The sequence below is a fragment of the Acomys minous genome (genome assembly GCF_964271855.1).
Source record: "Acomys minous genome assembly, chromosome: 12".
Classification (NCBI taxonomy): domain Eukaryota; kingdom Metazoa; phylum Chordata; class Mammalia; order Rodentia; family Muridae; genus Acomys; species Acomys minous.
The window spans coordinates 20,751,481-20,772,617 of record NC_140493.1 but is presented as its reverse complement, the minus strand read 5'-3'; the positions used below and the strand labels follow the sequence as shown (position 1 = coordinate 20,772,617).

The following is a 21,137-nucleotide window of genomic DNA, read 5'->3' as shown; positions in this document are numbered from 1 at the left end:
CATTTTATAGCTTTTGCTGGCCTGGAATTCAGAGAAATTCACCTGCCTCTGCCTCCTGAACAATGACATAATGGGTGTTTAAAGCAGTATAGTGCCAGCCTTTTATTCTCAGTGGTGGAGGGGCTCAGTGGTGTAGCATGAGTCTCACATGTGCAAGGCCTACTGTTCAATTTTTAGCAACCCTCTCATTCCTTGCCTTTCAAAAAACTCACCAAGTGGTCCGCATGGTGGCGCATACCTGTAATCCCAACAATTGGGAGGCAAAGGCTGGCCTGGTCTACAAAGTGGTTCCAGGACAGCCAAGGCTACACAGAGAAATCCTGACTTAGTGGGGGATGGGGTAGGTGCGACTCACCAAGTCACCAAGTTTCCACTGCAGCAACTTGCTTCCTCCAATTCACTGATCACTGAGTGGTTGCTCATTTCCAGCCAGGCATATAAAATTATTATACTTCATTTATGTCAACAGTTTTTAAAAGATACCATTTTTCCAGATCGTGGTACTACACACCTTTAGTCCCAGCTCTGTGGAGGCAGTGGAGTGTAGATCTCCGAGTCAGAGGGCAATCTGATCTACAGAGTGAGGGTAGGATGGTCAGGGCTACACAGAGAAATTCTGCCCTGAAAATCCCCACCCAAAAAAATTAATGAATGGAATAACACTGGGTAGTAAAATCAGTCAGTATGGATCTTAATGAAAGGTCTCCTTTATTTGCTTTATTTGCTACTTGTGATCCCATTGAGATATTTAATGCTAATATGTGCTTTGCCTTGGCTTTCTGCTTTGTGTTGTCCTGTCTTGCTTTTTGTTTTTTGTTGTCCTGCAATCCCTCATTGCTTCGTTTGTTTTGTTTTTTTTTTTCTCCTCATGCTTGTCGTTGTCTGCGCTTGGCTTTGATTGCAAAAAAAACAAAACCAAAAAACAAAAAACAAAACCAAAAAACAAAACAAACCCAAACTGTGGGGCCCATAAATCTGCATCATTGAATGTCCTTGTCGCCGTTGATGACCTGCTCTCTGCTCCCGTTCCCTTCCTTGGCCTGCTGTGATTGGTGGCTTCGTTGCTTGGCTTGGGCTGTGTTGTGTGAACGGAACAGTTCACCCCAATATGGCCTTCTTGCCGACAGGTATCATTTCTGTGAGAAGTGTTTCAATGAAATCCAAGGGGAGAGCGTTTCTTTGGGGGATGACCCTTCCCAACCTCAAACGTAAGTAACTACATCATTTTGAATATGATCTTTTAATTCTCCATTCTCAGGTGATTGTTCTCAGGTATTTCTAAGTGATCTTACACTATCCAGCATTGTATCCCACCAGTCATAGGCAACTATTTAAATACAAATGATTTTAAGGTAAATTAAATTAGACACTGATTCTCAGTAGCATTCTCTGGCCACGTGACTAGTTAGCCTAGGTACTGTTAGTGTAACAACATTCCATTAGATATTTCTGAGCATTGGACATTTATCTTAGTAATAAGTACTTTCTTTGTAAAGTATAGCTTCTCTTAAAACTGAAAGGTTTGTGCAAAAGCTTTTCATTACTAAGTATATTAAGTTTCAAAGAGGTTGGACTCATAATGCCATTATACCTTCTCTTATAGATAAACAGAATGCAATAGATATTACAGCTTCAAGTGAGCCCTCCTGGGGTTTGGTAGTTGTATAAATTTTTAGTATTTCGTAAATGCCAAGATGGTTTTGTTAATGTCTTTAACATAGAATTAGACACTACACTTCAACTTAATAAAGAACTTAATGAAGAACTTCTAAGTCAAATTATAAATTTTTCAAAGCTTCATATTTCCAGTGATAAGCAATCTGTTGAGTCCTCTACAAAAACAATGTCTTAAAGGTATAGTTAATGAAAGAAGCCTCTGAGACAACCTGGTTAATTTTTTCTGGTTTACATTGTACAGCAACACTTTCCCATTCAATTACTATTGAAAATTACAGTGTGATAGCACTGGGTACCTATGTAGGAGAACAGATGCCAGGAGTCTAGAAAGAGACATTCCTGATTCTTAGCAAAGCCAGACAAGTCCACCCTAGGGAGGGATCCCCTGCTTCAGGAAAGGATGTCAGGTTAGACTGTATAGCATTCCTTTTCTGGTTCTGCAGTTCTATAATGAGCCTACGTTCCCCTGTCATTCTGGGTGCTTTGGCCTTTCGGTTTCCATTCAAGGTCTTAGGACCGTCAGGAAGGTGAATGAATCCTTTTGTCAAGGGCATATCTGATTTTATTGTGCAAGGTGAATGAGTCTTGAGGCTTTCATTTGTGTAAGATACGCTTTTAAATTTTAATGCTGTTTTTGGAGGGGAGGTCCATGAAAAATAAGTAGTATGAAATGAGAAAAACTTTGTCCTTCTGTTTAGTCTGAGGTAACTGCAGGAACCTAAAGCACACACTTAGCATCTATTCTCACCATTACTTAAAAATACAGGACTTGACCATATAGTTCCTAAAACGAAACTTCCCTCAAATAGTGAGGAGTGGCTGTGTGGGTGGGTGGGTGTATGTTACCCCCACTCAGGTAAATTTCACTATGTAATCCAGGTTGGTCTTTAACTTGAGATCCTCCTGCCTCTCTCTAAACACGGGTTAGAGGTGCACAGCCCCACATTGACCTGTCGCTTGTTCGGTTTCTTTGTACCTTTTGGAGAAGTGATGGGGATGGGGTCTGTATATTAGACTAGCACCAAACTCCTGGCTGCTTTCTATCCTCAGCATCCCAAATAAAACTATTTTGTTTGTGTGTTTGTTTTTTTGTTGTTTCTTTCAAGACAGGATCTCAAAACTACGTATCTCAGGCTGTTCTGGAATTCACTGTGTAAACCAGGCTGGCCTCAAACTCACAGAAATCCTGCTGCTTATGTCTCCTGAATGAACATCTAGTTCACAATCTCGAATAGCAGATTATAAAAAGTGTATAGTATACAGTGTATAGAACCAGATTTTAAAAGGGAAAGAAAAGCCATACATGTTAAATTTCTGCATTAGGGAGGCAGAGGCAGGTGAGCTCAAGCCTAGCCATAGCTATATAAGATACTCTGTTAATATGGAGTACTGTAAAACTTTACCTTACACACAACTGAATTTTCTATGACCCAAGAAATACTTAGAGAAAAGGAATTTTGTTACAACACCATACAGATTTCTGTATATTCAAGTAGCATTATTTTGGGGTTTTATTTTCTCATTATGTCCATTTTCTTTTCTTAGCACAATAAATAAAGAACAGTTTTCCAAGAGAAAAAACGACACACTGGATCCTGAACTGTAAGTGGTTTCCCATGAATTGTCAGTATACTCTGGGCCTTTTTTCTATGATAACTTAACTTTAGGCTAACATCTGCATATCATAAATGTTAATAGCTAGTAGGGACTTAAGAAGCATTCAGGGACTGAAGCTATCCCCTTTACAATTGGTGTTCATTTAATGTTCGCTGTCAAGTATCACACTACTTCTGCCCACCGCTATATGCTCTTCTCTGCTTTTCCAATGCACACTTAGGATCTCTTCACCTACCTGTCACCTTTCTGATCCTAGGTCACTGTAAGGGACTGCTTCCCTCTGCTTATTCTAAACATAGATGGGATAACTCGAGGGTCTCCACAGCTACTATCTCTTGCTGCCTTTCTGGATTGAAATTTTAGGTTGATTTAATAACTGCTTTATTGCTTCTGAAATTTGCTTTCCCTATAACATTAAAACCAAAAAACATCACTAACCTAATTTTTTTTTAACTCTTTGAACATGAAAGTTATCTTTTGAATTGTTCGAATTTACAGGAAATACTGGACATTTTTGCTTGGTAATGTTTCAAGATCTGTCTTTAAATTTATCCTCTTCATTTCCAGGTTTGTTGAGTGCACGGAGTGTGGAAGAAAGATGCACCAGATCTGTGTCCTTCACCATGAGATCATCTGGCCATCCGGGTGAGGCTTAGCACATTCGCAGAAGTGTTGTGTCTTCTTTCCATGGCTGTATTATATGTATATGTTCAAAGCTACTGATTCTGTTAGGATCTCACTATGTAGCTCTGGCTGAACAAAAACATGCTACATAGACCAGGCTGTTGCTACCTCCTGAGTACTGAGATCAAAGGTGTGTATCACCATACCTAAACAAAGGTATAGTTTTCTAAGTATTTTTTTTTTGGGGGGGGGGGTCAGGAATCTGGCTTACTGGTACAGCACATGCCTGCCACAAGTTTGGCTCTGCTGAAACTTTTCCTTTAGATTGGAAAAGGATCAGTACAGGCCTTTTTTAAAACTATAAAGAGCAGCTGGCTAAGGAGGTGATGATAAAGCACTTGCCATTTAAGATGATCAAAACAGATCTGGAGAGATGGCCCAGAGGTTAAATGCACTGGCTGCTCTTCCAAAGGTCCTGAATTTGATTCCCAGCAACCACATGGTGACTCACAATCATCTATAATGAATTCAGGTGTGCAGGCCTCCGTGTAGGCAGAACCCTGTATAATAAATTAATAAATAAACAAATAAAGTTTTTTGTTTTGTTTTGTTTTTTTTTTTGGAAGGATAACCACAACTCCTATAATAGCTCGACAAGTGTGACACCCACCTGTCTTCCCAGCCATTGGTAGTTAGATACCCATACACATTGAAGTAAAAGAAGAAGAAGCCACATGTGGTGGCACTCCAGAGACAGGCTGGTAGCTCAACATGAGTTTGAGGCCAGCCTGGTCTACAAAGTAAGTTCAGGATAGCCAAGGCTGCACAGAGAAAGTCTGTCTCCGAAAAAACAAAGAAACAAAAAGGAGAATAATCTGGACCACACAGTGAAAGCCTGTCTCCATAAAAGAAAGGAAATCTAATGCTGGTATTAAAGCCGGTGTTAATTGTAACTGAATTTGCCAGATTTGAAAATGTTTTCTAGGCTGGGCGTGGTGGTGCCTGCCTTTAACCCCAGCACCCAGGAGGCAGAGGTAGGTGGATTTCTGTGAGTTCGAGGCCAGCCTGGTCCACAAAGCAAGCCCAAGACAGCCAAAGCTACACAGAGATGTGTTAAAAGTGGCTTAGCCAGGCGTAGTGGCAGCCTATGTGATCCCAGCAATTGGGAGGCAGAGGCAGGCAGATCAGTGTGAGTTCGAGGCCAGCCTCGTCTGCAAAGTGAGTCCAGGACAGTCAAGATAATATAAACAAGCCCTGTCTTGAAAAACAAACAACCAAACACCAACAAGAAAAGCCAGGTGCAGCTCACAACTGTCTGTAATTCCAGTTCCAAGGGATCTGACACCTTCACACTAATGCACATACAATAAAAAAATAAAAAATAAAAAAAAGAAAAGCCAGGTGTGGTGGCGCATGCCTGTAATTCCAACACTCAGGAGGCATGTTACTTCTGTTGTGTATGTAGGAACTTGTACCAAGTAGGTTGTCTAGAGTTTAACTGCATATGAATGATAGATTTTGTTATGTGGTATGGTTATATTGTATAAGCAAAGTCTTTGTTTACATTTTAGGTTTGTCTGTGATGGCTGTTTGAAGAAAACTGCACGAACTAGGAAAGAAAATAAGTTTTCTGCTAAAAGTAAGTCACATTCTTAGATGTAAAACTTAGTTTAAATTTTTTTTATAGCTCGGTGGTGGTGATGGTATATACCTTTAATCCTAGCATTCTTGAGCAGGGGCAGTCAGATCTTTTGAAATCAATGCTATCCTGCCCTGTCTTGAAAAAAAGCATATTATCTATATTATGTGTGTATATATGTATATAGCAATTTTAACTTTATAACAAGTATTGTGGGGCATACCTCTAATTCCTGTACTTGGGAAGCAGACAGATCTCTTGAGTTTGAGACCAGCCTTGTCTATATAGTGCTGTGCCAAAAAAGAAAAAGAAAATGAGCCAGGCTCGGTAGTGCAGACCTTTAATCCCAACACTTAGGGGGCAGACACAAACTGATCACTGTGAGTTGGAGGCCAGCCTGGTCTACAAAAGCAAGTCCAGGGCAATCAGGAATGTTAAACAGAGAAACCCTGTCTGGAAAAATCCTAAAAAGGGAAAAAGAAAGAAGGAAGGAGACAAAGAAAATTCGCTAAAATGAAATAATTCTATCCAGGTGTGGTGACTCACACCTTTAATCCCAACACTCTGAGAGGCAGAGGCAGGTAGATCTCTGTGAGTTCCAGGACAGTCTGGTCTACAAAGCGAGGCCACAACATCCAGGGCTACACAGAGAAGTTCTATCTGGAAAAGCCAAAAATAAATAAATACAATCTGTAGCATACTGAATATGAAACTAAAAAATAATTTACAAAGGGGCTTGTCATCACAGTCTTGTTTTGTTTTGTTTTTCTAGACAGGGTTTCTCTGTGTAGCCTTGGCTGTCCTGGACTCACTTTGTACACCAAGCTGGCCTGGAACTCACAGAGATCTGCCTGCCTTTGCCTCCCAAGTGCTGGGATTACAGGCATGTGCCACCACACCCGACTCATCACATATATTTCGTCCTTTTTCGGCACATGGCATAATGTGGGGCAGGAGTAAAAGTGATTGACTAGAATTATTGTCACAGGAGTGATTTCCCTCCTTTGGGGATGTAGAAATAATTTACTGGACAATTTCTGGCTTTACCTAGTCCTTTGTGTTGAGGCATAGGATATCAGAGTTACCTTACCATTTTGAAAAAAAACCGAATACATCAGGTTAGTTGAACTTGAAAATCCACAGTAAAAAATTGAACCGTGGTAACTTTTTTTCCTACTCTTTATTTAGCATTAGAAATTTAAAACCCTGTCTCCAAAGAAAAGAAAAGAAAAATTTAGCGTAGGGGACCATACCTTGGTAACTTTTTCCTTTTATATTTCTAGGGTTGCCATCGACCAGACTTGGTACTTTTCTGGAGAACAGAGTGAATGACTTTCTGAGGCGACAAAATCACCCTGAATCAGGAGAGGTCACTGTTAGGGTTGTTCACGCTTCTGACAAAACTGTGGAGGTGAAACCAGGCATGAAAGCAAGGTGTCTAGTCATATCTTACCCTCCACAATTGTGCATACTCAGTTATTGTCTGTTTCAACCTGAATGATTTGTGGTCTCTTTTCAATCTGTATTGTAGGTTTGTAGATAGTGGAGAGATGGCAGAATCTTTTCCATACCGAACCAAGGCCCTTTTTGCCTTTGAAGAAATCGATGGTGTTGACTTGTGTTTCTTTGGCATGCATGTTCAGGAGTACGGCTCTGACTGCCCTCCACCCAACCAGAGGTAGGACTTGCTCTGACAAGCTTCTCATTTTGTGGAGTAGAGGGCCTGGCAGGGGGACTGGGTTCATACTATATCAAGCACAAAAGGGCAGAATGTGATGATGAGTATAACATGTACCGAGTAAAAAGAAATACGTGACCCACATAGTCGCAGTCTTTGATATTTCCTGTGTTAATTTACAAATAACAGTAAGCACAGAGCACAGAGAATGGTGGTGGTGTTTTTAGCCATTAAATAATAATTTGTGATGAAACCTTTTTCTTTCCCTGTTTTTGATACAGGAGGGTGTACATATCTTACCTCGATAGTGTTCATTTCTTCCGTCCTAAATGCTTGCGGACTGCAGTCTATCATGAGATTCTAATTGGATATTTAGAATATGTCAAGAAATTAGGGTAAGCATATTAGTAATTACTCTTCTCTCTCTCTCTCTCTCTCTCTCTCTCTCTCTCTCTCTCTCTGTGTGTGTGTGTGTGTGTGTGTGTGTGTGTCTTTCTGTCTGTCTGTCTCTCTCTCTCTCTGTCTTCATCTCTGGGAGATTTGGTCTTTTGGATTTTCCAGACAAGATTTTGCCCTGGCTGTCCTGGAGCTCACAGAAATCTGCCTGTCTCTGCTTCTTGAGTGCTGGGATTAAATACTTGCGCCTCCATGCCCAGCTTTGTAATTATTATCCTTTAAAGAGAATGTGGCTTTCTTGTGTTTGTCATGAATAGTGGAACCATGTCTTCAATTTGTTAGATCTTCTATGATAATGAAGCTGATGTCACCATGTGTTTTTTTCTTCATTAATGGTGGTTTAGTTCTATCTTGTTTGAGGCATTTTGTTTACAGTTTGAATTAAAAGTTGTTGATGTTATTCATTTGAAAATGAAATTTTTTCTTAATCCTTTTGTGCTTGCATGTAAAGACTGAAAACCACCTGAATGTGGTGGTGTCCACTTAGAATCCCAGTGTACAAGAGGCCGGGGTTGGCAAGTGCAAGTTCATTCATATGTTAAGATCTGAAGCTATTCCTTTGAAGTATATACATTCTGGAGAGTACAAGGCACCTAACGTGGAGGACATTACTCCTAGCAGTTTACCTTGCACTTAGTTTGTTAGAGTGGGTTCCTATTCCTTTGCAATATAGTTGTCTTTTGTTCTTTGTTGTTGTTGTTTGTTTGTTTGTTTGTTTGAGACAGGTTACTCTGTAGCTCTGACTGCTTCTACCTCCTAAGTGCTGGGATTAAAGGCATCTACCACCACAACCACCACCCGGCTTTGTCTTTTGTTCTTTAACTGCAGTTTTGGGGTTTTAGGATCAAGAACTAAGTGACACTCTCTATAAACGAAATCCACAACACTGCTCCATGGCCTTTTAAAACAAGTAGGTAGAGCCGGTCATGGTGGTGCACGCCTTTAGTCCCAGCACTCGGGAGGCAGAGGCAGGCGGATCGATGTGAGTTCAAGGCCAGCCTGGTCTACAAAGCGAGTCCAGGATGTCCAAGATAATAGAGAAACCCTGTCTCGGAAAAAAAAATTTTTAATTAAAAAATAAAGCAAGAAGGTAGTAAGATTACTATTAGTGCTTAGGTTACGCCTAGTTCTAGCCTAAGAATTTGGGACTAGTTTTGGCTCTTCTTGAGAGTAAGCATTTGTGTCTGTGTTGTTTTACCTTGTAATTTGTAATTGACAATGTAGCACTGTGTGCAATGGTGTACACATATAGCCTCTACCACTCTAGGACTACTGTAGCTTTCGTTAGCACAAATAATATCCTGATTGCCTTCTCTCTGTCTTTTTAGATACACAACAGGGCATATTTGGGCATGTCCGCCAAGTGAAGGGGATGACTATATTTTCCATTGCCATCCACCTGATCAGAAGATACCAAAGCCCAAGCGCTTGCAAGAATGGTATAAAAAGATGCTTGACAAGGCTGTGTCGGAACGTATTGTCCATGATTACAAGGTCAGTTGGAACATGGAAATGTACCACTCCTGCAATTTTTTTGTTGTTGTTTTCTTTGATAAGTCTTGTTCTGCCTTATGTGTAGCTGCTATAATTATGCTAATTCATTAAAGTTTATTTTTAATACAAAGATTCAAAGTAAGAAAAACTAAGTGTTGGATGAATTACAGATGAGCAAAGTCTGGTAGTACTTGCCTATAATCTCACTTCGGAAACTGAGGAAGATTTGGAGAACTTTATTCTTAATCCTTTTGTCAGGGGGATCTGGACAGACGGATAGCAGTTTAAAGCACTTGTTGCTTTTTCAGAGGGCCCAGATCTGATTCCCAGTGCCCACATGGCGATTCACATCTATCCGCGATTCTTTCCGAGTTTCCAGGCAGGGTTTCTCTATGTAGCTTGGCTGACCTAGACCAGACTGGCCTTGAACTCAAAGATCTACTTGCCTCTGTGTAGAGAACTGGGCTACATAGTAGGGACACCTTGTTTCAAAAAAAAAAAAGAGAGAGAAAGAGCTGGCACACCCCTTTAATCCCAGCACTCAGAGCCAGAGGCAGGTGGATCAATGTGAGTTCGAGGCCAGCTTGGTGTACAAAGTGAGTATAGCACAGCCAGGGCTACACAGAGAAACCCTGTCTCAAAAAAGCAAACAGAAAAAAAAGAAAGAAAGAACAAAAAGAAAGGAGGGAATACATTGTTACAATTTAAACAGGTTCTGAGTGTCCTTCTGGCATGAGCCCTACAGGACATTTTTATTTTTGCCATTAGATGAAAGCTTTTTAAGAAAAAGAAAGCGTAGACAATTTTATTTGTATTTACTTGGGTTTTTGTTGTTGTTTGTTTTTTAAACAGGATATTTTAAAACAAGCTACTGAAGATCGATTAACAAGTGCAAAGGAGTTACCCTACTTTGAAGGTGATTTCTGGCCAAATGTTCTGGAAGAAAGCATCAAGGAACTTGAACAGGAAGAGGAAGAGAGAAAACGGGAAGAGAACACCAGCAACGAGAGTACTGACGTAAGGGCTTTCTATGCAGTGTCATCCTTGATGTCTGCTAATACAGAAAGGAATTTACCCTTTTAGCTTAGAGGCAAAGGCAGGAGGATCTCTGTTGAGTTCGAGGCCAGTCTGTTCTACAAAGCGAGTCCAGGACAGCCAGGGTTACACAGAGAAACCCTGTCTTGGAAAACAAACCCAACTCTTTCTGCATATTGAGGGTCAGAGGCTGGGCAGTTGTGCACACACCTTTAATCCCAGCACCTGGGAGGCAGAGGCAAGCTGATCTCTTAAATTGGAGGACAGCTACAGCTACACACAGAAACACTGTCTCAACAAAGCACAGCCGGGCGTGGTGGCGCACGCCTTTAATCCCAGCACTCGGGAGGCAGAGGCAGGTGGATCGCTGTGAGTTCGAGGCCAGCCTGGTCTACAAAGCGAGTCCAGGACAGCCAAGGCTACCCAGAGAAACCCTGTCTCGAAAAACAAAAAACAAACAACAACAAAAACCACAAAAAGAGGTTCAGGACAATCAAATAATCCTGTAAGAATTGCATACAGCTTCTGATTTTTGAACTGAAGCATATGTGCTTTGGATTACTTTGCTTTTTTCCTCCTTAAAACCAGTCATTCCCAATTTATTTGCATAAGTATAAAATGTAGGCTCTTCGGGACTGCTGTTTCTTTAACAATATTTGGGATCATCCAATTAGTTCTTATTGTAAACTGGAGATGCGCTTCCCCCACCCCCCTGCCCCCTTAGGTTTTTGAGACAGGGTTTCTCTGTGTGTAGCCTTGGCTGTCCTAGACTCACTTTGTAGACCAGGCTGGCCTCGAATTCACAGAGGATCCACCTGCCTCTGCCTCCTGTGTGCCGGGATTAAAAGTGTGTGCCACCCCAGCTTAGCAAAAGTAGCTTTTAGCTTTTTGGGTTTTTCCATCTCTTTTTGCTATTTTGAGTGGGTTCTTCATGGGTTCTCCTGGCTCAACTGTCACCAGTTCTCTTCTCTAACCTACTTCTAGCCCTACTCTTCTCTGACCCTACTCCAATCTTACTCAGTTTTTCTTCCTGTACCAATTGTCTTCCCAGATCCTACCCTCTTTCAATCCTCTGCTCTTTTCTTTTTTTTTTTTTTCTTTTCTTTTCTTTTTTAAAACACAGTATTCTGTCTGCATGTTAGCCTGCAGGCCAGAAGAGGGCACCAGATCTCATTCTAGATGGTTGTGAGCCACCATGTGGTTGCTGGGAATTGAGCTCAGGACCGCTGGAAGAACAACCAGTGCTTTTAAACTCTCAGCTGTCTCTCCAGCCCGGGGATATGATTTTTAAAACCAGGCAACTGGGACTGCAGAGATGGTTATTCAGTTAAGAGCACTGATTTTCCAGTCCTGTCCCAAGTCAACAACTTCTGCAAACTGAGGCTTCCTTTTTCTTTCTTTCTTTCTTTCTTTCTTTCTTTCTTTCTTTCTTTCTTTCGTTGTTGTTTTGGTTTTCATTTTGTTTTCTTGAGACAAGGTTTCTCTATGTAGGCTTGGCTGTCCTAGAGCTCAAATCTATAGAACATACATACATACATACATACATACATACATACATACATACATACATACATACATCTTTAAAAAATAAAAACAACAAAAACAGCCAGGCATGGTAGTGTTCACCTTTAATTCCCAGCACTGGGGAGGCAGAGGTAGGTGGATCGCTGTTGAGTTCGAGGCCAGGGTGGTCCAAAAAGTGAGTCCAGGACATCCAGGCTGTGGTGGCACACACCTTTTAATCCCAGCACTTGGGAGGCAGAGGACGGTGGATCTCTATGAGTTCGAGGCCAGCCTGATCTACAAAGTGAGTCCAGGACAGCCAAGGCTACCCAGAGAAACCATGTCTCGAGAAAAAAAAAAAGAAGTGAGGGCTGGAGAGATGGTTCCATGGTTAAGAGCACTGCTTGCTCTTCCAAAGGACCCAGGTTCAATTCTCAGCACCCACATGGCAGCTCACAACTGTCTGTAACTCCAAGATCTGACCCCAGCACACAGAAATTAAATAAAATATTAAAAAGAAAAGAAAAGAAGAAAAAAGTGTATCAGCTAAGTGTTGGAGTGTCTTATTTCCAGATCGTCCTTAACATTTTCATTTCTCCTTTGTACTGTCCTGCAGGTAACAAAAGGAGACAGCAAAAACGCTAAGAAGAAGAATAACAAAAAAACCAGCAAAAACAAGAGCAGCCTGAGTAGGGGCAATAAGAAGAAGCCTGGTATGCCCAATGTGTCTAATGACCTATCCCAGAAACTGTATGCCACCATGGAAAAGCACAAAGAGGTGAGAGGCAGCCTCCAGGGTAGAAGAGTGTGACCCGAGGGTTCTAAACTGCCCTCCCCACTGTCGTTATGAGGAGGATTCCAGGTTGCTGGGTATTCAGAAGGGTGACTAGCATGAAAGTGTGTAGTGTTTGGTTGTAAGACAGAAATGTCTTATTGGCTATGTGTGACTGTTAGAAATTTACATGGTGTTGCATAAACATCGTTTGTCTAGTCCTGTTGATAAATTTTCTTGGGTTTCTGACTGTTTTAATTAAGACAGGGTCATACTTATAGCCCTATATGACCTTGAGTTCACTGAGATCCTCTGCATTTATCTTCTTAGCTCGGGGTTGATAGCAGATGCCAACTTTTTTTTTTTTTCCAGATTTGCTTTCATTTTCTTTTTCATGTTACTTCAAACCCCACTGACATTCCAGTTTATAATGGTCCTTGAATAAAGATACTGAGTATTAGCCTTTAAGATGACTCAGAGCCTGGCATAGTGGTGCATATACTTTGATCCCAGCACTTGGGAAGCAGAGGCAGGTACATCAACTGTGAGACTAGCCTGGTCTATAGAGCAACGTCCAGGACAGCCAGGCCTATACATAGAAGCCCCGTCTCAAAAACAAAACAACAAAAGATGACTCAGGAAACTGACTTAAAGAAAACATTCACAATTACAGTGTTCCTCACATGGCTTTATTTATTTTATTTTTAAATTTTATGTGTATGGGTCCTTGGATTTATGTCTGAGCACCACATACAAGAAGCCAGAAAAGGAGTCCTCTACGACTGGAGTTAACAGACAGTTAGCCACTATGAAGGTGCTGGAAATGGAACCTGTGTACTCTGGAAAAGCAACTAGTGACAAAGCAACTCTTTTGGAGTAGTTGGGGGAGGGGAGGCGGTAGTTAAGAGAGGATTTCTCTGTGTTTCCTTGTCTGTCTTGGATTCACTTTGTAAACTGCCTCCCTGGGTGCTGAGATGTTTGTTGAAGAGTCCAGGCACCAGGGTCTTTCAGGATGGGTCCATTTAGATGTAACTGGTTTGTTTTAGGCAGTCAAACTATATAGACCAGTCTCAAACTTAGAGCTCACCAGCCTCTGCCTCCTGCATGCTGGGATTAAAGGTGTGGGCCACCATACCTGGCTTGGGTTTTAGGCTCTTCATACCCAAGTCTAAAAATGAACGAGGATGGAGAAGAGCTGTCAGCTAACCCTGAACACACTCATCCTGCTGTGGTCCCCACTGGTGCCTTTCTGTTACAGTAGCAATGTAATTGCAGAGTCACAATCTGTCTGCTTGCAGGTCTTTTTTGTAATCCGTCTCATCGCTTGTCCGGCTCCCAACTCCCTGCCTCCCATTGTTGATCCTGACCCTCTGATCCCCTGTGACCTGATGGATGGTAGAGATGCATTCCTCACTCTTGCGAGGGATAAGCACCTGGAATTCTCTTCACTCCGGAGAGCCCAGTGGTCGACTATGTGCATGCTAGTGGAGCTGCATACACAGAGTCAAGATCGCTTTGTCTACACCTGCAATGAGTGCAAGCACCACGTGGAAACACGCTGGCATTGCACTGTGTGTGAGGTAGGTATCACATACTGGGAAGGGCGGGCTAGGCCAGACGGGTCCCCATTGCTGAGTTACGATGTAGACATGTGTTATAAACATCTACCCTCTTGTTGGGAGCTTTACTAGCCCAAGGAAAATACATAAAAGGCTTTTGAATTGTTTCAGTCTTTTTGTTTTGTTTTGTTTTGGTGTTTGTTGTTGTGGTTTGGGTTGGTTTGGTTTTTTGAGACAGGGTTTCTCTGTGTAGCCTTGACTGTCCTGGACTCGCTTTGTAGACCAGGCTGGTCTTGAACTCACAGTGATCCGCCCTACTCTGCCACCACCACCCAGCAAATTGTTTCAGTCTTCTAGAGTTGACCTGTGTCTTCTGTTCTTCTTTCTTCTCCAGGATTATGACCTGTGTATCACCTGTTATAACACTAAAAACCATGACCACAAAATGGAGAAACTAGGCCTTGGCTTGGATGATGAGAGCAACAACCAGCAAGCTGCAGCCACACAAAGCCCAGGAGATTCTCGCCGCCTGAGCATCCAACGCTGTATCCAGTCTCTGGTGCATGCCTGCCAGTGCCGCAATGCCAACTGTTCCCTTCCTTCCTGCCAGAAGATGAAGAGGGTTGTGCAACACACCAAAGGCTGCAAACGGAAAACCAATGGTGGATGCCCCATCTGCAAACAGCTTATTGCCCTCTGCTGCTACCATGCCAAGCACTGCCAGGAGAACAAGTGCCCGGTGCCATTCTGCCTCAATATCAAGCAAAAGCTCCGGCAGCAACAGCTACAACACAGGCTCCAACAGGCTCAGATGCTCCGCAGAAGGATGGCCAGCATGCAACGGACTGGTGTGGCAGGGCAGCAGCAGGGCCTGCCTTCTCCAACTCCTGCTACTCCAACAACCCCAACTGGCCAACAGCCAGCCACGCCACAGACGCCCCAGCCCCAGCCCACCTCTCAACCTCAGCCTACTCCTCCCAACAACATGGCACCATACTTACCCAGGACTCAAACTACTGGCCCTGTGTCCCAGGGTAAGGCAGCAGGCCAAGTGACCCCACCAACCCCACCTCAGGCTACTCAGCCTCCCCTTCCAGGGCCTCCACCTGCAGCAGTAGAAATGGCAATGCAGATTCAGAGGGCAGCAGAGACACAGCGCCAGATGGCCCATGTACAAATTTTCCAAAGGCCCATCCAGCACCAGATGCCCCAGATGACACCCATGACCCCTATGGGCATAAACCCTCCTCCCATGACCAGAGGTCCTGGTGGGCATTTGGAGCCAGGGATGGGTCCCACAGGAATGCAACAGCAGCCACCTTGGGCCCAAGGAGGAATGCCTCAGCCCCAACAGATGCAGTCAGGGATGCCAAGGCCAGCCATGATGTCAGTGGCCCAGCATGGACAGCCCTTGAATATGGCTCCACAACCGGGATTGGGCCAAGTAGGTATGAGCCCTCTCAAGCCAGGCACTGTGTCTCAACAAGCCTTACAAAATCTTCTGCGGACTCTCAGGTCTCCCAGTTCTCCCTTACAGCAGCAACAGGTGCTTAGTATCCTTCATGCCAACCCCCAGCTGTTGGCTGCATTCATCAAGCAACGGGCTGCCAAGTATGCCAGCTCTAATCCACAGCCTCTTCCGGGACAGCCTGCCATGCCCCAGGGACAGCCAGGGCTGCAGCCACCTACCATGCCTGGTCAGCAAGGTGTCCACCCTAACCCAGCCTTGCAGAACATGAACCCTATGCAGGCAGGTGTCCAGAGAGCTGGCCTTCCCCAGCAGCAGCCTCAGCAGCAGCTCCAGCCACCGATGGGAGGAATGAGTCCCCAAGCTCAGCAAATGAACTTAAATCACAATGCCATGCCTTCACAGTTCCGAGACATCTTAAGACGTCAGATGATGCAACAGCAGGGAGCAGGGCCAGGAATTGGCCCTGGAATGGCTAACCACAACCAGTTCCAGCAGCCCCAAGGAATTGGCTACCCTCCCCAGCAGCAGCAGCAGCAGCAGCGGATGCAGCATCACATGCAGCAGATGCAGCAAGGAAATATGGGACAGATGGGCCCCCTTCCCCAGGCTTTGGGGGCTGAGGCAGGAGCCAGTCTGCAGGCCTATCAGCAGCGACTTCTTCAGCAGCAGATGGGGTCTCCTGCTCAGCCTAACCCTATGAGTCCACAGCAGCATATGCTCCCGAATCAGGCACAGTCCCCACACCTACAAGGTCAGCAAATCCCTAACTCTCTCTCCAATCAAGTGCGTTCTCCCCAGCCTGTCCCTTCTCCACGACCACAGTCTCAGCCCCCCCATTCCAGCCCATCTCCGAGGATGCAGCCTCAGCCCTCTCCACACCACGTTTCTCCACAAACCAGTTCCCCACACCCTGGACTGGTGGCTGCCCAGGCTGCCAACCCCATGGAGCAAGGACATTTTGCCAGCCCAGACCAGAATTCAATGCTTTCACAGCTCGCTAGCAATCCAGGCATGGCAAATCTCCACAGTGCAAGCGCCACGGACCTCGGACTGAGCACCGATAGTGCAGACTTGAATTCAAACCTCTCACAGAGTACACTAGACATACACTAGAGACACCTTGTAGTATTTTGGGAGCAAAAAAAAAAAAAGAAAAAAAAAAGATATTTTCTCTTAACAAGACTTTTTGTACTGAAAATTTTTTTGAATCTTTCTTAGCTTAAAGACAATTTTCCTTGGAACATGTAAGAACTGTGCAGTAGCAGTTTGTGGCTTAAAGCAAACATGCCAGATGAACCTGAGGGATAATAGATCACAGAGAATATATTTTTGTTACGGCTGGTCACCCCAGCCCTTTCCCCTCGTGTGTGTGGTTCAAGTGTGCACTGGGAGGCGACTGAGGTCTGAAGCCAACCATATGCTCCTGCCTGGCACCTCCAATAGGTTTTATTATTTTTTTTAAATTAATGAAAATATGTAATATTAATAGTTATTATTTACTGGTGCAGATGGTTGACATTTTCCCCTATTTTCCTCACTTTATGGAAGAATTTAAAAAAAGAAAAGAACATTTCTAATACCAGAGGACAAAAAGGGTTAATGTTACGTAAAATTACATTATATATATATTATATATAAATATATATAAATATATTAAAATACCAATTTTTTTCTCTGGGTGCAAAGATGTTCATTCTTTTAAAAAACATTTAAAGAAAAAAAAATGCTTACTCTTTCCACCCCCTCAAGTCAACTTTTGTGCTCCAGAAAATTTTCTATTCCATAAGTCTGAGTGTAAAACTTAAAAGTATTAAGATAATTTGTACATTAGAAAAAAATGACTTTTTCAAAATATACAGGGGCAGCTGCCAAATTGATGTATTATAATATTGTGGTTTCTGTTTCTTGAGAGAATTTTTTTGTTATTTTTACATCTAACAAAGGAAAAAAATTTTAAAAAGAGGGTAAGAAATGACTCCAGTGGGGTGATTTTAACATGCAAATGTCTGAGGTTTCTTTGCTTGCTTTCTTCTTGACTCTGCCCCCCACACACACATACACTTTCTGTAAAACTTGAAAATAGAAAGCAAAAACCCTCAACTGTTGTAAATCATGCAATTAAGGTTGATTACTTATAAATATGAACTTTGGATCACTGTATAGACTGTTAAATTTGATTTCTTATTACCTATTGTTAAATAAACTGTGTGAGACAGACACCTGGGCTTCATTTCACTTTTTTTTTATATATATATTTTTTTTAATACGGATTTGAGTAGTCTATCTGCATGTACACTTAAATGCCAGAAGAGGGCACCAGATCACATTATAGGTTTTAGGCCACCTTGTGGTTGCTGGGAATTGAACTGAGGACCTCTGGAAGAGCAGACAGTGCTCTTAACCACTGAGCCATCTCTCCAGCCCTCATTTCACTTCTTTAGGTTTCATCTTTGTCTTACAGAACACTTAGGCCTGAAGGTGGAGCTGGTAGAGGGCTTGCCCAACACAGACAAGTCAGTCCCCAGCCAGGCCTACAAATGCCACAGTGGGCATATAATTAATGTTCCCAGTACTCAGAAGGCAGGAAGATAAAAGCTGGAAGTCAATGTCAGCGATGTAGCAAATTGGAGGAAGGCCCAGGCACCCAGTTTATTGGATCTCGCTCAGCACAATAAGATGCCTACTCTTCAGGGCAAGAGGAAATGGGAAGTACTGGCATTCCTTCTCACTTTTACATTACTACATTTTGATGAAGTTTTCCAAAGTTCAGGTAATAAGTATGATCTATGTTTTATTTTGTTTTTCGAGACAAGGTTTCTCTGTAGCCTTGGCTGTGTTGGACTTGTTTTGAAAACCAGGCTGGCCTCGAACTCACAGAGATCCCTGCCTCTGTCTCCAGAGTGTTGGGATCACAGGTGTGCACCTCCGTGCCCAGCTGATAAGTGTGATCTATACCAGCTAAATATCAAAGTGAAAGTGCTAGTAGCTACCAGATGTGGAAGCCACACAGGAAAACCACTGCAAATCCAAGCCAGCCTGCACTGTACAGAAGGCAACCCTGTCTTCTCAAAAAGAAAAAGCTGTTAGCCTTTGTGGCGTACAAACACTTAATCTCAGCATTTGAAAGGCAGAGATAGGCAGATTGAGTTGGAGGCCTGCCTGGTCTGCTTCACAGTCCAGCACAACATACAGAGGCCCTATCTCAACAAAGACAAAATCTTCCCCCCTGCCCTTTGACTCAGCATAGCTGGGCGTGGTGGTACATGCCTTTAAGAGGGAGGCAGAGGCAGGTGGATTGCTATGAGTTAGAGGCCAGCCTGGTTTACAAAGCGAGTCTAGGACAGCCAAGGCTACACAGAGAAACCCTATCTCAAGGGGGGGAAATGATTACATTTACCTAGTCATTATTGTATGCCCTGACGCATGTAAGTCAGAACAACTTTAGCCAGAGTCCTTCATTGACTAAACTCAAGCAGCAAGTAGGACACCCTGGGTCAGGGCTCAGGCCCATGGCTGACTAGAGAGGGGTTTTGTTTTAACTCAGGCTTTCATGTAATCCCAATGTTAAGTTTAGCAGTAGTCTGCTCCTCAGTGCCTGCATTACAGGCACTGGGACGCTACTCACGACCCGTCAAGTCTTCATTTTTGCAGTCTTGAAAAGCTTTTTGTTTTAATTTTTTTTTTCCAAGACAGGGTTTCTCTGTTGTAACCCTGGCTGACCTGGACTTGCTTTGTAAATCAGGCTGGCCTTGCAGAGATCTGCCTGCCTCTGCCTCCCTGAGTGCTGTGAATTCAGGTGATTAGCACAGCCTGGCACACACCAGTCTTTCAGGAGGTTGAAAGGGTTAAGAGAAGAAAGGGAGGTCAAAGACTTGGTTTGAAGAAGGTTCTAGCAGTGGTGCACGCGTGTAATCCCAGCTGTGAGTTCAAGGCCAGCCTGGTCTACAAAGAATCCAGGACAGCCAAGGCTACACAGAGAAACCCTGTATCAAAAAACAAAAAAACAAAAAAAAAAAAAAACAGGTTCTATGTAGCCCTGAGTGAGCTGGAAGTCTGCCTCCAGGGTGCTGAGATTAAAAGTATGCTGGAGAGATGGCTCAGCAGCTAAGAACACTGACTGCTCTTCCAGAGAACCAGGGTTCAATTCCCCAGCACCCACAAGGCAGCGCACAACTCCAAGATCTGACACCCTCACAAACATACATGTTTGTGGCTAAACACCAGTGCACATCATTTAAAAAAGAAAAACGTGACGCTGGCTCAACAAGCCTTCCCCTCCCCCCCCCCTTTTTTTTCTTTTTAAGATTTATGTAGCCAGGCAATGGTGCCATTTAATCTAGCAGAAGCAGGCGGATCTGTGAGTTGAGGACAGGGAAAGCCTATCTCAAAAAACAAAAAACAAAACAAAACAAAAAAAAAATGAGTCGAGTGTGGTGGTGCATGCCTTTAAAACCAGCAAAGGCGGGTGAATCACTGTGAGTTCAAGGCCAGCTTGGTCTACAAAGCGAGTCCAGGACAGCCAGGCCTGTTACACAGAGAAACCCTGTCTCAAACAAACAAACAAACAAACAAACAAATGTATGTATATGGGTGTTGTGCCTGCATGCATGCATGGCCGTCATATGCAATGGGTCCAGAAGAGAGCATCAGATGCCCTGGGATAGGAGCTACAGCTTTTCCTGGGCAAGTTAAACACACACATCCACTCTCCCCAGATAGAGACTCCATGATAGACCAAAACACAGACACTACCAAAGTCCAACCTGGTGACCCAAGAAGCTGTTGCTGTTTTTAAGATTGATTTAACTTATGTATGCATATGAGCTTTCTATCTGCATGCACACCTGCAAGGTGAGTCTCATGAATCTGGTCAGTTTTTTCCATTTATTTAATCACTTTGCAGCCTAATCCCAACCCCCAGCCCCCACCCACCCACCTTCTCTCAGGCCCCTATTTTTTGTTTGTTTGTTTGTGGTTTCTTTGTTGTTGACCTCACTACTTAGGGAGCACCCCTGCAGAATGCAATGTTTTCATCTTTGAGGAGACTGGTGCACAACGCTCCACCCGGCCCTCTGGTTCCCTGAGCTTTGGTGTGGGAGATGATGACTACAGACTTGGCTAAGTGACCCTCTTGCCACAGTGACAGCTGCTGCCCACCAAGGACCTTCACTGGTTGACTTCAAAAGTAACACAAATGATGCTTCGTGCAGGACACTAGTGGCTAGGACTGAGGCCTTAGCTTTATGATTTGAGAGGCAAGGCAGAGGCAGAGGCAGGTAGCCCGCCCTCGAACTGGGATTTTCTTTTTTGTTTTTTTGTTTTGTTTTGTTTTTCGAGACAGGGTCTCTCTGTGTAGCCTTGACCGTCCTGGACACACTTTGTAGACCAGGCTGGCCTCGAACTCACAGCAATCTGCCTGCCTTTGCCTCTCGAGTGCTGGGATTAAAGGCATGTGCCACCACGCCCGGCTTCTTTTTTTTTTTTTTTTTTTTTTTTGGTTTTTTGAGACAGGGTCTCTCTGTGTTGCCTTGGCTGTCCTGGACTCAGTTTGTAGACCAGGCTGGCCTCGAACTCACAGAGATCTGCCTGCCTCTGCCTCTGGAGTGCTAGGA

At 43.5% G+C, this 21,137-nt stretch overlaps 1 protein-coding gene across 5 annotated transcripts in view; it reads left to right on the top strand.

Moving 5' to 3' along the window:
- The window catches only part of EP300 (EP300 lysine acetyltransferase), a 67,502-nt gene extending 49,758 nt beyond the window's left edge, over positions 1 to 17,744 (top strand). For 4 of the 5 annotated variants that reach the window (XM_084748314.1, XM_084748312.1, XM_084748311.1 and 1 more), the window contains 12 exons: positions 1,098 to 1,208; positions 3,223 to 3,279; positions 3,862 to 3,939; positions 5,490 to 5,557; positions 6,841 to 6,991; positions 7,089 to 7,235; positions 7,517 to 7,630; positions 9,020 to 9,185; positions 10,038 to 10,202; positions 12,340 to 12,501; positions 13,794 to 14,075; positions 14,449 to 17,744. In XM_084748314.1, the coding sequence (XP_084604440.1) occupies positions 1,098 to 1,208; positions 3,223 to 3,279; positions 3,862 to 3,939; positions 5,490 to 5,557; positions 6,841 to 6,991; positions 7,089 to 7,235; positions 7,517 to 7,630; positions 9,020 to 9,185; positions 10,038 to 10,202; positions 12,340 to 12,501; positions 13,794 to 14,075; positions 14,449 to 16,638 (3,691 nt within the window). In that variant the 3' untranslated portion in view covers positions 16,639 to 17,744. The remainder of the gene's footprint in view (positions 1 to 1,097; positions 1,209 to 3,222; positions 3,280 to 3,861; positions 3,940 to 5,489; positions 5,558 to 6,840; positions 6,992 to 7,088; positions 7,236 to 7,516; positions 7,631 to 9,019; positions 9,186 to 10,037; positions 10,203 to 12,339; positions 12,502 to 13,793; positions 14,076 to 14,448) is intronic. The other variant, XM_084748313.1, reaches the window with a different exon arrangement.
- The last annotated feature ends 3,393 nt before the right edge of the window (positions 17,745 to 21,137 follow it).